Source organism: Diaphorina citri, unplaced genomic scaffold, assembly GCF_000475195.1.
Source record: "Diaphorina citri unplaced genomic scaffold, Diaci psyllid genome assembly version 1.1 scaffold295, whole genome shotgun sequence".
Lineage (NCBI taxonomy): Eukaryota > Metazoa > Arthropoda > Insecta > Hemiptera > Psyllidae > Diaphorina > Diaphorina citri.
In genome coordinates, this window is record NW_007377731.1 from 3,094 (window position 1) to 17,912 (window position 14,819).

At 43.1% G+C, this 14,819-nt stretch overlaps 2 protein-coding genes across 2 annotated transcripts; one reads left to right on the forward strand and one right to left on the reverse strand.

Annotated features, from left to right (window-relative positions):
* The first annotated feature begins 2,433 nt into the window (after positions 1-2,433).
* On the forward strand, positions 2,434-3,371 carry LOC103507188. Its single transcript, XM_008471639.1, has 4 exons — positions 2,434-2,441; positions 2,487-2,491; positions 2,691-2,861; positions 3,178-3,371. The coding sequence occupies exons 1-4, from the start codon at positions 2,434-2,436 to the stop codon at positions 3,369-3,371; spliced, it is 378 nt and encodes a 125-aa protein (XP_008469861.1).
* A 126-nt stretch (positions 3,372-3,497) lies between these two features.
* LOC103507189 lies at positions 3,498-5,440 on the reverse strand. The gene is made up of 4 exons (XM_026822117.1): positions 5,437-5,440; positions 5,044-5,263; positions 4,152-4,354; positions 3,498-3,517 (listed from the first exon to the last, which is right to left on the reverse strand). The coding sequence occupies exons 1-4, from the start codon at positions 5,438-5,440 to the stop codon at positions 3,498-3,500; spliced, it is 447 nt and encodes a 148-aa protein (XP_026677918.1).
* Between the last annotated feature and the right edge of the window lie 9,379 nt (positions 5,441-14,819).

Below are 14,819 nucleotides of genomic sequence, written 5' to 3' on the forward strand. Positions count from 1 at the left end.
CACGAGGAGAAGACAAAGAAGAAGAAGAAAGAAGGAGGAGGGGAGGAAGAAGAAGAAAACCGAGAAGAAAAGGAATAAAAGACGAAGAAGAAGAGGAGGAGAAGAAGAGGAAGAGAAGGAGGAGAAAGAAGACCAAGGAGGAAGATCAAGAAGGAGAAGAAGAAGAAGAGAAGGAAGAAGAAGAAGAAGAAGAAGAAGAAAACGAGCGCAATAAACTCAGACAGAGAAATTACTGGAATTCTGAATATGAAATTGAAAACTTATTATTAAAAAAATACAATCAATATTCATGATTAAGAAATTATTATTAATTAATTACTAATTAGAAATAGGCTATGGTGGAAAAAAATAATAATCAAAATTAGAAAATAAGAAAAAAAATCACGTTGTTCTAGGCTGACAGCAAAAAATGAGTTGCGCAATTCGACCTGTCTTTAAAAGGGCTGAAATTTAGCCTGATCTGGTTAGACCATAACTGAAACCCAACCGAACCTTGTGCATACGTATAGCTAATTTTGACGCTTAATTTTTTCTGTTGAGTATTTTTTCAATTTTTAAAACTTTTTGGTGTTGAGGAGATTTTTATTTATTTTAAATTTTTACTTGTTATATTTTATTTGTTTGGATAGGAATTATTTTGTGCTGAAAAAAAATTGAAAAGTAAGTTTTGACATTTTTTTCTCTTAAATAAGACACCACATTTAACGTCAATGTAGGTGCATACGAGTAATAGCCAAGGTTTTGAGTGATTTCAATTTATTTTCTGTATCTCTTTTTTCGGCGACAAGCTACCGACTCCGCTGGCGCTGGCGCTGACCTCTTCTTTTGATCCACCACTTTTACCTGCTAATTAGCTAGGGTGATTAGGGGCCTACAAAACACCAAAAGTTCTTGGGCTTTTAGAGTTTAGGGGTTCGCTGAACTATTCAATGTTTCATGTCCTCCAGGAAAACTGTTTGCCATTATTGGTTATGTCGTGCTTACGCTGTGCTTATGCCCATACAGTGTAAAAAGATTATTGACATATGGATATTGATTGCAAAAATGTTGTGATATCCACAAAAGTTGTGAAAAGGCTCTGTAAAGCAAAAAAATTCACGATTTAATTTTTGATGCTAAACGAACGTTCCGATCCGTCTCCGAAAAACCCTTCTTTTAGCTTTTACCCTAACCATCAGCGATCGTGCTAAAAGAACGTTTTTATCTGGTCCCGAGACGGATTCTAGACGGATTTTACACTTACCCGGATCCACATAGGTATGATTCTCTCTGTTGCTTTTTTCACGGAAAGGTCTGTAGTGTTTCTTATAGTTCTTGAAGAAAAACCCTTCTTTTACCCTAACCATCAGCGATCGTGCTAAATCCGTCTACGGGACGGATTCTACACTTACCCGGAACCACATTCGTATGATTTTTTCTATTGCTCTTTTCACCAATGGCTGAAATTTGTATTTAGGCTCTACGGCACTAAAAACTGACCACCGAAAATTTGACCCCATTACATTACTTTCCTTCCTATAGGATAAAGAAAGTAAAAATCCTTCTTCTACCCAAAGCCTTTGAGCGATCATGCTAAAATAACGTTTTTATCCTTCTTTGAGACGGATTATAGACGGATTTTACACTTACCCGGATCCACGTAAGTATGATTCTCTCTATTACTCTTCTCACGGAACGATCTGTAGTGTTTCTTATAGTTCTCCAGATTCTTGAAGAAAACTGCTTCTTCTGCCCTAGCCCTGTTGAGCATGAAGTCATCCCAGAAGGCAAATTTCCGCTCCTCGTGAGTGTAGTTCGTAAGCGGGTAGTTCTTGAGGAACGTCAGCATCTCTGTGCAGGGAAGGGTTAAATAATTTAAAAATCTAATTTAATAATAAGAATTGTAGGTAGGTATCTAAATCATAGATAGATACATAGATTTATATTTCAGGCATTCTGTCTGGGTCTGAATGGCCGGCGTTATACATATTATACTCGTTTCCACTTGTCGTGAGTTTCACCCGATTTTTACTTTCTTTTTTCCTCCGAATGTAATGTTAGCAATGGAATACGAGAGTGTTCCCACTACACACGACACGATTTTTTTTTTCCAAACAGCACAAAATGTCCTTGTAGGCAATGTAATTGAAATGAGAGTGTTCCCACTACACACGACACGATTTTTCCCGACTGACAAGTGGGAACAGGATGTAAAGGAGCGTCCACACTTAGTCAACCCCGTCGATCAACGTCAACTGAATCCGTACACTGCTTTGACAACATAGATTCACCTCTTCATTTAAAGTCGATCGTTGGGGTCGACTATGTGTGGACACACCTTGAAAGTCTTCATTTGTCTTACCAGAGTCGTTGTGAAAACCGCCAAACACATTCTTGAGCTTCCGGTTGAAGTTTTCGACGTTGGCAGCCTGAATTTGGAAAATATCTACTACCATGCTGCAGTGAGCATCAGAGTTGAGATATAATGAATAACTAATACCACAAAGAAACGGCATTTATTTATTTTAACCCTAGGTGGGTTGCCACGACGGTGACCATAGACTCATAGACCACGTTCTATTGACCCTCTCTCTCTCTCTCCCTCTTCTTCTTTTCCTCTCCTCTCTTTCTCTAATATCTCTTTCTCTGTGTGTCTTTCTCCCACTAACTCTATCTCTCTTTCTCATTATTTTCACTTCTCTCTCCCTCAGCTAACCATTTCATCCGGAGCAAGCGCTCTCTCGCGGATCCTAGCGGCAACTTACCACCACTCAGACGCCATCTAGTGAGACGTCTGCAGAGGACGTTACTAGCGCGACAGAAACGACATCTGTCGGAGAGAGAACGACCTCACCTGGACCAGTACGCGTTCCAAGCGAAAGGTAACTGTAGTCTATGTCTTAGCATACCCATTCCGTAGTGTGTCCCTGGTCGTAAGGGCGTGAGAATAGTAGAATTCTGTGTTTCCAAAGTTTTGATCTTTTGGGACTAACTGTAAATTTGAGATTATAATAATGATAATGATGACGCACTTAAGAAATAGGAAGAAAAAAGTTATGAGGCCTGAGCTTTTAAGACGTACTATAAATTGAAGTGGACGCCCAAGGGAGGGTTATAAAATGTCAATAGGAAGTAAACGGGAAAAACTCGTAAGTTTTCTGGCATTATTCAATTTGTTTGCTTCCATTTTGTTTCCAGACTATAATTACTACGACTACAACAACATGCTGACGGCAATCACGCGGTTTTCGCCCACCATCAAGTTCGTCGAGTACAACAAAAAACACAAGGTGGACATTGCCCAGGCTGCCAACGTCGAAAACTTCAACCGGAAGCTCAAGAATGTGTTTGGCGGTTTTCACAACGACTCTGGTAAGACAAATGAAGACTGAAGACTTTTAAGGTGTGTCAACACATAGTGGACCGACTTTAAATAAAGAGGTGAATCTATGTTGTCAAAGCAGTGTACGGATTCAGTTGACGTTGATCGACGGGGTTGACTAAGTGTGGACGCTCCTTTACATAATGAAATGGTTAGCTGAGGGAGAGAGAAGTGGAAATGATGAGAAAGAGAGACAGAGTTAGTGGGAGAAATACACTGAGAGAAAGAGATATTAGAGAAAGAGAGGAGAGGAGAAGAAGAAGAGGGAGAGAGAGAGAGAGAGAGAGAGAGAGGGTCAATAGAACGTGGTCTGTGGTCACCGTCGTGGTCACCAACTTAGGGTAAAATAAATAAATGCCGTTTCTTTGTGGTATTAGTTATTCATTATATCTTAACTCTGATGCTCACTGCAACATGGTAGTAGATATTTTCCAAATTTCTCAATAATCCAGCTCCCAATGTTTACTTACCATGTTGGCACCGGTCGCTATTCCCATTTATATTACATGGCTACTCATTTTTCTCACGAGACCGAGTGGGCCCCGCAAGAGTCAGTCACGGAATCAATCATTTGCATGATACAATTCTTTGACTTCGCCGGGGATTGAACCCGGGTCTCCTGCGTACAAGGCGAGCGCACTGACCACTACGCCATGGGATTTTTTTCTGAAATGGTCGATGGTCTCGGCGAGGGTTAATGGTATATGGTCTATGGTCGCCGTTGTGGCCGCGCACCCAAGGGTGAAATAAGAAACTTGAACTTACAGAATACGGGTCAACGCCTACCTACATTTGACCACTCCGCGCGGAGCGTCCTCAAACGGCCGCATGCGGTCGCCATCCGCCATCACGCCGTTCCGCACTGCGCGCCGTTTGCGCTGCGCATTCTCGACGTTCCGCAGGACTTCGAGCTCCCGGTATTGATCCGCCAGAGTGTCGACAGCCAGGTTGACGGCGCGCCGACGTCGGAAGTTGTGTGGGAACCAGAAACCGCTGTGAAAATGGCGATTGTGGGGAAGAATTAGAATAGAATAGAATATACCTTGTTTATCCTGATAGAATGAGACTAAAAAGTCAATTTACTCCCGCAGTCTAAACAAGGTCTTATGTATTTGGTACAATAATTAGGGGTTGAGTTATTTGGAACTTATGACCAACATTTAGGAAGGTCCAAATTTATCAAGGGTATGGGGTTTCTCTTTCCCTTAGGATCAAATGGATCAATTTAATTTTAGTGTTTAATATAATATGAGTCTGTTCTTATAGTCCTTCACTGAAAAGAGCAGTTCTTTTTACAACTGACTCACTTCGTCTAACTCACCTATATCGGTCCGTCCAATGGGTGTTCTTATCTTTTTTGTTCACATACAGTCCGGTAGTGATGAATCCCTTCTTATAGTCCTCATTCACTTCGTCTAACTCAGTAATGAGTGAGTCAGTGAGTTCCTTCTTCCAACTCACCTACATATATCGGTCCGTCCAATGCGTATTCTTATCTTTTTCGTCCACAAACAGTCCAGTCGTAATGAGTCCCTGAACTACTCTTTCCAGTGGTCTACTCAGTCAATGAGTCAGATTTCTAACTCAACTTCCTTTAGGCATAACATATTTGATGGATTTAGTGTCTGATTCATTGAGCAGTTCTTTTTATACTCGTAACCCGCTCACTTCGTCTAACTCACCTATATCGGTCCGTCCAATGGGTGTTCTTATCTTTTTCGTCCACATACAGTCCAGTCGTGATCAGTCCCTTCTTATAGTCCTCTACGCGTTTCTCCCAGCGTAACTCCTGTTTGCGTTCTGCTATGACTCGATCCCACGTGTAGTTATCGAATTGGCAATCTTCTGAGGAAATTTCCTGCTTAATTTGCTTTTGAATGAGAAAGTGGTCTTCATGCTCCTCTGAAAGTAATAAAACATAATAGCAATAATAATATAATAATAAAATATAATAGTATAATTTTAGATAACACTTCAGTCGTTATTTTAAGACCGGTTTTAGCGTCACCTTTGTTGAGCTACGCCGAGCAAGGCCAATAAATATTTATTTGGGATAGTTTGGGACTATTTGTGACTCATTTTATTGTTTGGCGCTGTTTCAGATAAAGAAGACCAGTCGGCCATCATACCTCATTTCCACGGGTTCGAAGTTTACAACTACACCGAACTTTATCGACACTTCCGCATTGCTTGCGACTTCAAAGAGGAGCAAGAGAAATCATGTAAGTAATCAGTAGATTCTGCCCAATTGCCCAAAGCAATCACCCCAGGGCTGATTGAGAGTCTGAAGAAAAATGCCGGCCCCGTCTGAACACGGGAAAAGGCGAAGAAGAATATATATTAGAGAGTGCCAATTTTTAGGGGCCCAGCCCTAAAATTGGCAAACCTCAAAGTGGGTTTTTTCATAAGCGAACCAGTGGCTTAGTGTCGGAATCTATCAGGAAAAATTATGATTGGGCTTAAGGGTCACCTTAAAGGCTCAATCATAATAACTCTAAAAATGGGCCTCCCCTAAAGGTTCAATGTAGCCCTATTTTGTCAGACAAATACCCTTTAGGTGTTCAACATGTTTGCTAAATTACATCAAAATCGCTAAATTACATACGTACGAGTACTGTAAAAAAGAGTTTCTTCTACTTGAATTTTATAGGGAAAAAAATACCAATAACAATCTCGTTTCATTTTTCTCTTTCCTCAGCCGAAATCGAACCCGAGCCCGTCAACTACTACATGCCCGAGAATCACACGGACTCACCCGAAAGTGCCCCGTGCCGTTCGGGCGAACTCGAGGCGTTCATTTCCGACTACGAAAACAACCGAATCAACCTTTCCCAAATCACGAAATCCCGCAAGCGAAAGCGTGCCGTCGGGCCGAAGATTTTCGGACACATCGATATTAAACTGTACGATGACTTTGGGGGAAACGAAGCCCGCCCTGGCGGGAAACACAGGACCTATGCGCGACCTAGCGGACAGTTTGCGAAGTTTGGCGCTAACAAGGAAAGCTTGGACCAACCCAGAGATGGCAATACTGACCTTGCGTCTAAAAGAAGAAATGGAAAGAATGAAAATCCTAGAAACCTTTTCGGTGACAATAACGTCATCAGACGCAGTGAAAACGATGGCAAACATCTTGCCAATTATTTACATCACTTTTTGACTACCAAGCTGGAATAGACGTGTCACCTTTTGCATCACTGCCAGAATATACCTACGTGTCATCATTTACATCACTGCGCCAGCTCGTGCATTACTTCTCCACTGCCAAGAAGGAGTAGACGTGTCTCCTTTTGCATCACTGTGTTATCATTTACATCACTTTTTAGCAATCAAGCTGGAATAGAAGTGTCACCATTTTTTGCATTACTGTGTCACCAATTACATCAATTCTCGGCCGCTAACCCGGAATATACTTGTCTTTGACCTGGATTTTACACGGAATGTCTGAACTGAGTTTAAACTTAATTTATGGCCCGGACCTTATTCTTTGAAAGTCCAGCTCACTCCAATTTCTTCTGTCCCGTGTTCACAGGTGTTCTTCAACGAAGGTCCGTTCAAAGTGGACGACCCCGCGCATCTGGAATGGGGGAAGAACTTCGTCCGCGAATGTCGTCGCGAGGGCATCACCCTGTCCAGCATCAACGTCAAACAGCAGCAGCCCCTCAGCACCGACCCGTTCCAGTGGTACCATCCGATGCCGGGAGATCACGCTACGTATTACACGGTAGAGCCCACCGTGACGCGGAAGTTGAATCCGGATGACCCCGGTGACCTGTGTGAGTGCCAGCATATGCATCACTTCTCCACGGTGAAGAAGGAATAGACGAGTCACTGTTTACAGCACTTTGTCATCATTTACAATCTACATTACTTTTTGGTAATCAAGCTGGAATATAGGGTTCACCGTTCGCATCACTGCCAGAACCATTTGCATCAGTTCTCGACGGCCAAACCGCAAAATGCAAAACAGTACGAAATATAAAGTACTGCTTTCTGGAATGCGGACCTAGCAGGATTCTTTTTTAATCTTTTAATTCCATTTGTTTGAGTTTTATCAAATAACAGTGAATCTCTAGGTAATACTTAGTACTAATATAATCTTAGGATGGAAAGAACAAAATGAGAAAAAGTTTAAAGAAAATTTTGTATTTATCAACTTTTGAGATCGGTTTTATTTTCTTATTTTTTAGGGCTTAACGTCACTGTATCTGGGTTTTTGGTGACGGGGGTTTTACCATTTGGCGACAAGCTACTCGCCTTCTCACATTAACCTCACCCAGTCCGGTAGGCATTGTAATACTTGAGTGAGAGTGTTCCCACTACACAAGTGGTAATGGGCTCTAAGGGTGCCCGCTGAACGAGGCATTCAAGATGAAGCACGAAGATGAAGCATATTCAGGCGGAACATCCGGAAACAATTCGGGTGAAAATCCAGAAAGAAGCGCACGCAGAACGAGGTTGAATAATCCAGAAAGATTTCCAAGCTGATCATTGACCCTGTACCTTCAGTTTAGGTGACCTGTATCTTCAGTTTAGGTGACCTTGAGTCAACCAATGAGCATCAAGTCTTCTCGATGAATCTGCCTCATAAACAAAGTATTTTGTTCTTGAAAATTTTTCTGAAACATTGTTTCTGAAATTCATCTCGAATCTTCGGAATGCTTCGTACTGCGCGGTCTCATAAGAATGTGTACGTTTGTTTTTTCCATCTTACGGCTTCATCTTTATTCTTCATCTTGAATGCCTCGTTCTGCGGGGACCCTCAGGGTGACGAACACTGGTGCAAAAAAAGGCTCAGTCTTTTATCTTGGCCCAATGACGGAACATCTTCTCCGCGTACTCCCAATCTGGTATGTGCTCCGTGGTCGTCAGCTTATCCTCAAAGTATACATCATCCGAGCCTTCCACCTCGGATTCTTCCGTCTCGTTTCGGGCGTGGTCGGGTCGCCTCGACTTTTTCTTTTTCTTCTTCGAGTATTGTCGACCGGCTAGCGTCGTTGTCGTGTAGGACCAGACGATATCCGAGATCCGTCGGAGCTCGGAGTCGAGAGTGGAGTCTTCGCATTTCACGGTGATGCCTTTGATTTTGAGCACCTGGTGAGGATAGAGTAAAGGGTAGGTCAGTTAAGGTAGAAACACACTACCACACACGTCACGTGAGCTCATGGGGTGTCAGAAATACAAAGGTAGTTTAAAGTTTTCCTATAATATTGTACGCAATCTTGTTGATATTAGTGTGGCTGTGATCACATAAAAAAAAAAAAAAAAAAAAAAAAAAAAAAAAAAAAAAAAAACAAAAAAAAAACCAAACAGACACTATAGTCCTCACTCACTTCGTCCAACTCAGTAATGAGTCCCTTCGTCCAACTCACCTATAGCGGTCCGTCCAATGCGTATTCTTATCTTTTTCGTCCACATACAGTCCAGTCGTAATGAGCCCCTGAACTACTCTTTCCAGTGGTCTAACTCAACTTCATTTAGGCATAATATATTTGATGGATTTAGTGTCTGATTCATTGAGCAGTTCTTTTTATACTCGTAACCCGCTCACTTGGTCTAACTCACCTATATCGGTCCGTCCAATGGGTGTTCTTATCTTTTTCGTCCACATACAGTCCAGTCGTGATCAGTCCCTTCTTATAGTCCTCTACGCGTTTCTCCCAGCGTAACTCCTGTTTGCGTTCTGCTATGACTCGATCCCACGTGTAGTTATCGAATTGGCAATCTTCTGAGGATATTTCCTGCTTAATTTGCTTTTGAATGAGAAAGTGGTCTTCATGCTCCTCTGAAAGTAATAAAACATAATAGCAATAATAAAATATAACGTCCACATACAGTCCAGTCGTGATCAACCCCTTCTTATAGTCCTCTACGCGTTTCTCCCAGCGTAACTCCTGTTTGCGTTCTGCTATGACTCGATCCCACGTGTAGTTATCGAATTGGCAATCTTCTGAGGAAATTTCCTGCTTAATTTGCTTTTGAATGAGAAAGTGGTCTTCATGCTCCTCTGAAAGTAATAAAACATAATAGCAATAATAATATAATAATAAAATATAATAGTATAATTTTAGATAACACTTCAGTCGTTATTTTAAGACCGGTTTTAGCGTCACCTTTGTTGAGCTACGCCGAGCAAGGCCAATAAATGGATGGGTGACTTAAACATTATATTGGGAATAAAGGGAGAACGGGCTCTAGTCTTGATTTTAAATCATTACATGAAAGTAAAATCAAAAAATCAAATCAAGAATGATAATAAACTGAATATTAAACAAATTAGGTAGGTACAAAGGTATTCTTTAACCATGATCGAATAAACTACGGGCTAAAAAATTCCCGGAGGGACGGACCCAGCTTGTTAATTATTTTATTATTTGAATGAAAATGTCTAGAAGTCTTAAAAGACAAAACACCAGAAAACGAACTAGTAACACTTCTACATACGTTTCTGTTACATAGTTCAAATACATTGTTTCGTTTCTATGATGCATTTTCTTAATCTCTGATTTTCTTTATCATCAAGGTTTTGTGAAGCTTCATGCATTGGTTTTATAGAGCTTTATTCTGTCCCAGACTTTGTCCTTCCGTGTTTGTGCGAACTGCTTTCCTTCTGTAGATAGCACACTACACTATACACAATACGTTGTGGAGCTATGTACAAACTTATTACTATTGGAATTCCTAACTTAGCACTTTTTTTTAAGCTCCCTTGAGCTTCATTTTCCTCCTCTACTGTGACTAAGAAAATTTAGAGCATCCACCTTAGCAGTCATATAGCGACGTCAAACTTCTATCAAACAAACAAACAAACAGACAGACAGACAGACAGACAAACAGACTTACTTGACGGAGTATCGATAGAGATGGAAGGCGACGCCAAAATAAACCCAAACTGGCACACCCCTGTAAGCCATCCGAGCAACAACAATCCTTCCATGGTTGCCGGATGTGACGCAAGCAAAACTTATACACTTGGCAACGTTGCTTGCTGCGTTGTTGGGCGGGGCTTAGAGCAAGCCCATGGTGATGGCTTCTGAAGGCTCCTTTAATTTCTGTAGGGAAGAATTGGGATGAATTTCGAATCAGTAAGTTATGGACAAAATGTCTGGCTGAGGGAATTTAAAAGGGGAGTAGACCAGCTTAGTCTGGTTGGGGGACTTTAAGCAGGGAGGTATCCTCCCTGTGTTATTTTCCCTTGTTAAAGAAATAGCCTGAACTTTTCGCTTGTTAAAGAAATTGAGTGTGAAGGGCATCCTCTCGTACAATCTTTGTAGCCAAAACCAAATGTCAGCCGAAACCAATCTCCCCAGGGCTGCTTGAGAGGCTGACGAAAAACGCCGACCCCGTCTGAACACGGGAAAAGGCGAAGACAAAGAAGGACAAAAAGGAAAAGAAGATAAACAACCTAACTTAAAAAGAAATAACAAAATTAACAATTATTAATTTTAAAAAATTAATAAATTACTTGAACAAGAGCCCAGGTATTCACCCGTCAAAACACTTACCGCCTTGTTTTGTACGGTCAAACGTTCAAGCCCATTTCACTATTGACAGGAGAATAACAAATGCCGGAAATACCAAAGGTAACCTGTTTGTCGAGCCAAACACAAGGCAAATTCTCTTGGGCCTTTTATTCAGTCAGTTGCTCCCTCGCCGATCGTAAACAAAATCGTACAAGAGAGCTTTGTAAAAAATCGTACAAGAGAGCTTTGTACGATTTGCCATTAAAGGGTAACGAGTAACAAGAGATTACTTGGGAATTTTTCCAAATGTTCAAAATCGGAAAGCCTCCGTGGCCCAGTGGATCACTAGGCTTGCACGCCAGAGGTCCCGGGTTCGAATCCCGGGGGGGCCGAAGTTTTTTCTGCTCTGTGCTTGGAGTTCGAGATGCCTGATGAGGACAATTGGCGAAAAGCTACCCTCTTCCTCACATTAACCTCATAAAGTATGAGTGGGGCTCGGAAAAGCCTATAACATGCCAATGCCCAAATCGTCACCCATCCGGATACTAACCAAGAGCAGTTATGCTTATCTTAAGTGACCCATCAGGAACTGGTGCTGTGTTTTGTTTGACTTAAGGCCAGCCACTCACCATCAGGTAGACCTGACAAGTACGGCTGAAAAGTTCCGTCTGTCAGGCCTACCTGATGAGCACACACACTATCAGGTAGACCTCACAGGCGTAGACCTGAGCAGGTGTACTTGGCTGGTCTAAGACAGGTTTATATTTTTCACTGGGATTTCCACCATCAAATCACAAACGTGGAAACTAAGTGCAATAACCTTAACTCAAAAAGTCCGTCCGTCTTGCCAAGTGACTGATCAAACCCTGCGATAAAACTCCAAACAAATTTCAAGTGTTTTGATCAGGGCCGGGAGGTTCACTATCAAGTATTTAGGGTCAAGCCCCCTACCCTCGAGCTTCACTTTTCTCCTTTACTCTAGGTCAGAGCACGGAAATTTGGAGCATCCACCCCCTCACCCCCCCGTACATCACTGTTTGGACCCTCGCCCTTCCCCTCGACAAAATCCTGGATACGACCCTGGTTTTGATTGGGCCATTTGATTACGCTTAGACAGTAACAGACAGCCATCGAACTTCGGACCTTCGTCTAGTCTAGTCTCAATCGGACTGTTACAGTCAGCGTTTTGCTCATGGTATACCCGTTTCATAAGGAATATCGTCCAGATATTCTGTCCAACGTGAAGTGATTTCGTTTAAGTTCCTTTTGTTCGAATTTCGTTGGTCTTAGTTTCATTTCCCATAGACTTTTCAGTTTTGGTTTAATTTCTTTTCGACGAAGAAGGTTTGGTGAGAACCGATATTCACACCAACAGGAAATTCAATGTACTCAGTGAAATTCTAGACCTTATGAACGCCAAGGTAAACGTAAACATTATCAACTACATCCTGAACAAGTTCCAAGATGCACAAGCTGATGCTGACCGAGAAAGAGGCGTCTTCAGTGTCATAGACAACATTTTGGAAAATTTTGTGGGTGGCATGACGCCGAGAAAATTCTTCAAAGTGTTTGAAATCTTCGACACAAACCTTGAAGGACCGAAGAGGGTCAACCGAGTCAAACGCTCCCTGTCTGAGACGAAGTATCTGGCAATTGACAAAGTCATCAAAACGATCGATAACAAAGACGACTACGTTCTGCACTTGTACCTGGTACCGACTGATGAAAGCCAAGCCCTGCTCCCTCGGGGATACCGGCGTTCGAAGAGAAACGTAGCGTACAACAAGGAAAAGATAGGTCTCGAGGAGGAAGAGGACCCGAACGATTGCCCTCTCATGAAACGCGTCTTCTATTGGAAGAAGGTGAGAGAGTTGAACAAGGACGTTGTCATGTCCCACGAAGCAAGTATCGACGCGATCAGCATGGACAACTACATGAAACGGCGCGAGAGACGAATGAAGGGCATCACAACCAAGGAAGAGCTTCTGGAAAAACAGAAATTTGAGAAACTAAATAAAGAGATGGAAGAGGAAGACCTTCGCGCGCAAGAAATCCTCGAACGGGAGGCTGTCACGGAGAAAGAAATCACCGAAGACCCCGATCTGTGTCCTCTTATGAAGAGAATCTACTATTGGAAATCGATCCGCGGTCAAAACAACGTCACGATGTCGTGCGAGGCCGCGATCGACGCGATTACTATGGATGATTGGCATAAGCGACGCGAACGGCATATGAAGGGCATCACACTGCCGGGTGAAGAACGTAGGATGAACTACGAGGAGGCTCTCAAGAATGAAACCCAACAGCGAGTCGACCCCAGTAAGGGCGAAGAACTGAAACGTAAGAAGCGGGATGAACCTCAACAACGAGTCGACCCGAGTAAGGGCGAAGAACTGAGACGAAAGAAGAGGGACAATGAAGGACGGGATGCATCGCACGGGGATTCAGAAAGGCCCGTCAATGCATGTCCGTTCAATTTTGAATCACCTGGCAAAGAAGAATCCCCCAAAGAACAAGAAGAGGTTGGAGAACCTAACCAGGGATGTGCATTTACTTTTGAGCCCCCTGCACCCAAAGAGGAACCCAATCCAGGATGTGCATTTACTTTTGAGCCCCCTGCACCCAAAGAAGAACCCAATTCAGGATGTGCTTTTACTTTTGAGCCCCCGGTACCCAAAGAAGAACCCAATCCAGGATGTGCATTTACTTTTGAGCCCCCTGCACCCAAAGAAGAACCCAATTCAGGATGTGCTTTTACTTTTGAGCCCCCGGTACCCAAAGAAGAACCCAATCCAGGATGTGCATTTACTTTTGAGCCCCCTGCACTGAAAGAAGAACCCAATTCAGGATGTGCTTTTACTTTTGAGCCCCCTGCACCCAAAGAAGAACCCGAAGAGCCTCCTGTCAATGCATGTCCTTTTAATTTCGAATCTCCTGCTAAAGAAGAATCTTTCAAAGAAGAGGCCCCAATTGAACCACTCCAGGATCAACAAGAGCCCCAAGATGCCGCCAAGTTCCATTCGCCCAAGTCGGCTTGGGTGAGGAAAACCCCTCTATGGTCCACGATCCTCGTGCGAAAAGAACCTTTCGCTGGGACGTCACAAAATCGCATGTCGTTCTTCAGCCGGAACGGCTCACTCCCCTTCTCCCCGCAACCCGGTTTCCGACCGGCCTACTCGCCGTTCATCGTGAACAACTGGTACTCACGGCGTCGCGTCGGGTACGCGACTCGCACGGTGAACCCCATCTCGAACGTGGTGGAGCCGAAGTTCGTCCGCGTGATCTACCACGGGCCGGACTACGTGTGGCACGTTCACTACACGAGCAAGGAGGAGAGGGCGCAGCGAAAGAAGACCGCCGGGCCAAACCCGTACTATGAGGGCTTCCAGTTGTCGACTAACGAGACGCTGAAGAAACTTCTCCGCGCGAGAGTCTTACTCCCGCGAGTCATTCAGAATCACTATGCGTCCTGGGGCAACTTTACGCGATTCCTCAACATGTTCTATGATCCGGACGGGGACATTATTTATAAATCGCTAGATGGAAGGCGCCGTATAGCGATTCCGGGAAAGGAGGGGCGGAACAAGTACAACTATCGATCCTACTTCTCGCGCGGCAGCAAGAAAACACTACTAGATGCTCAGGAGCCGGTTCTGGTTCAGTTGCATTATGGTTCGTAGATTCGGAGAAACTGAATCCTTTAGGGCTGTTTGCCCCTACATACGGACACCTAAGACTCCAAGTGGGCTTTTTGTGTATGGAGGCTCAACCCATCCTTTAGGGCTGTTTGCCCGTACACCTAAGCCTCTGAGTGGGCTTTTTGTGTACAGAGGCAAATGATTAGTGGTTGGATGGAAGAACTCACGTAAGAACAATGCCACTTAGAGTTCTGCGATTGCCTTGTGTGAGTTTTACAGAAAAAATAAGACTATTGAGAGTTACCTACATTTAAATTTATTAAACAAATAAAAGTGAGATTTATCAACTCGGTGACT

Bases quoted from the DNA above. Each gene is read 5' to 3' on its own strand.
- LOC103507188 (XM_008471639.1), top strand. The intron at 2,862-3,177 runs GTAACTGTAGTC...TTTTGTTTCCAG, and splicing joins GTACGCGTTCCAAGCGAAAG to ACTATAATTACTACGACTAC.
- LOC103507189 (XM_026822117.1), bottom strand. The intron at 4,355-5,043 runs GTGAGTTAGACG...CCATTTTCACAG, and splicing joins CATTGGACGGACCGATATAG to CGGTTTCTGGTTCCCACACA. The intron at 3,518-4,151 runs GTAGGTAGGCGT...TCTCTCCCTCAG, and splicing joins TCCGCGCGGAGTGGTCAAAT to CTAACCATTTCATTATGTAA.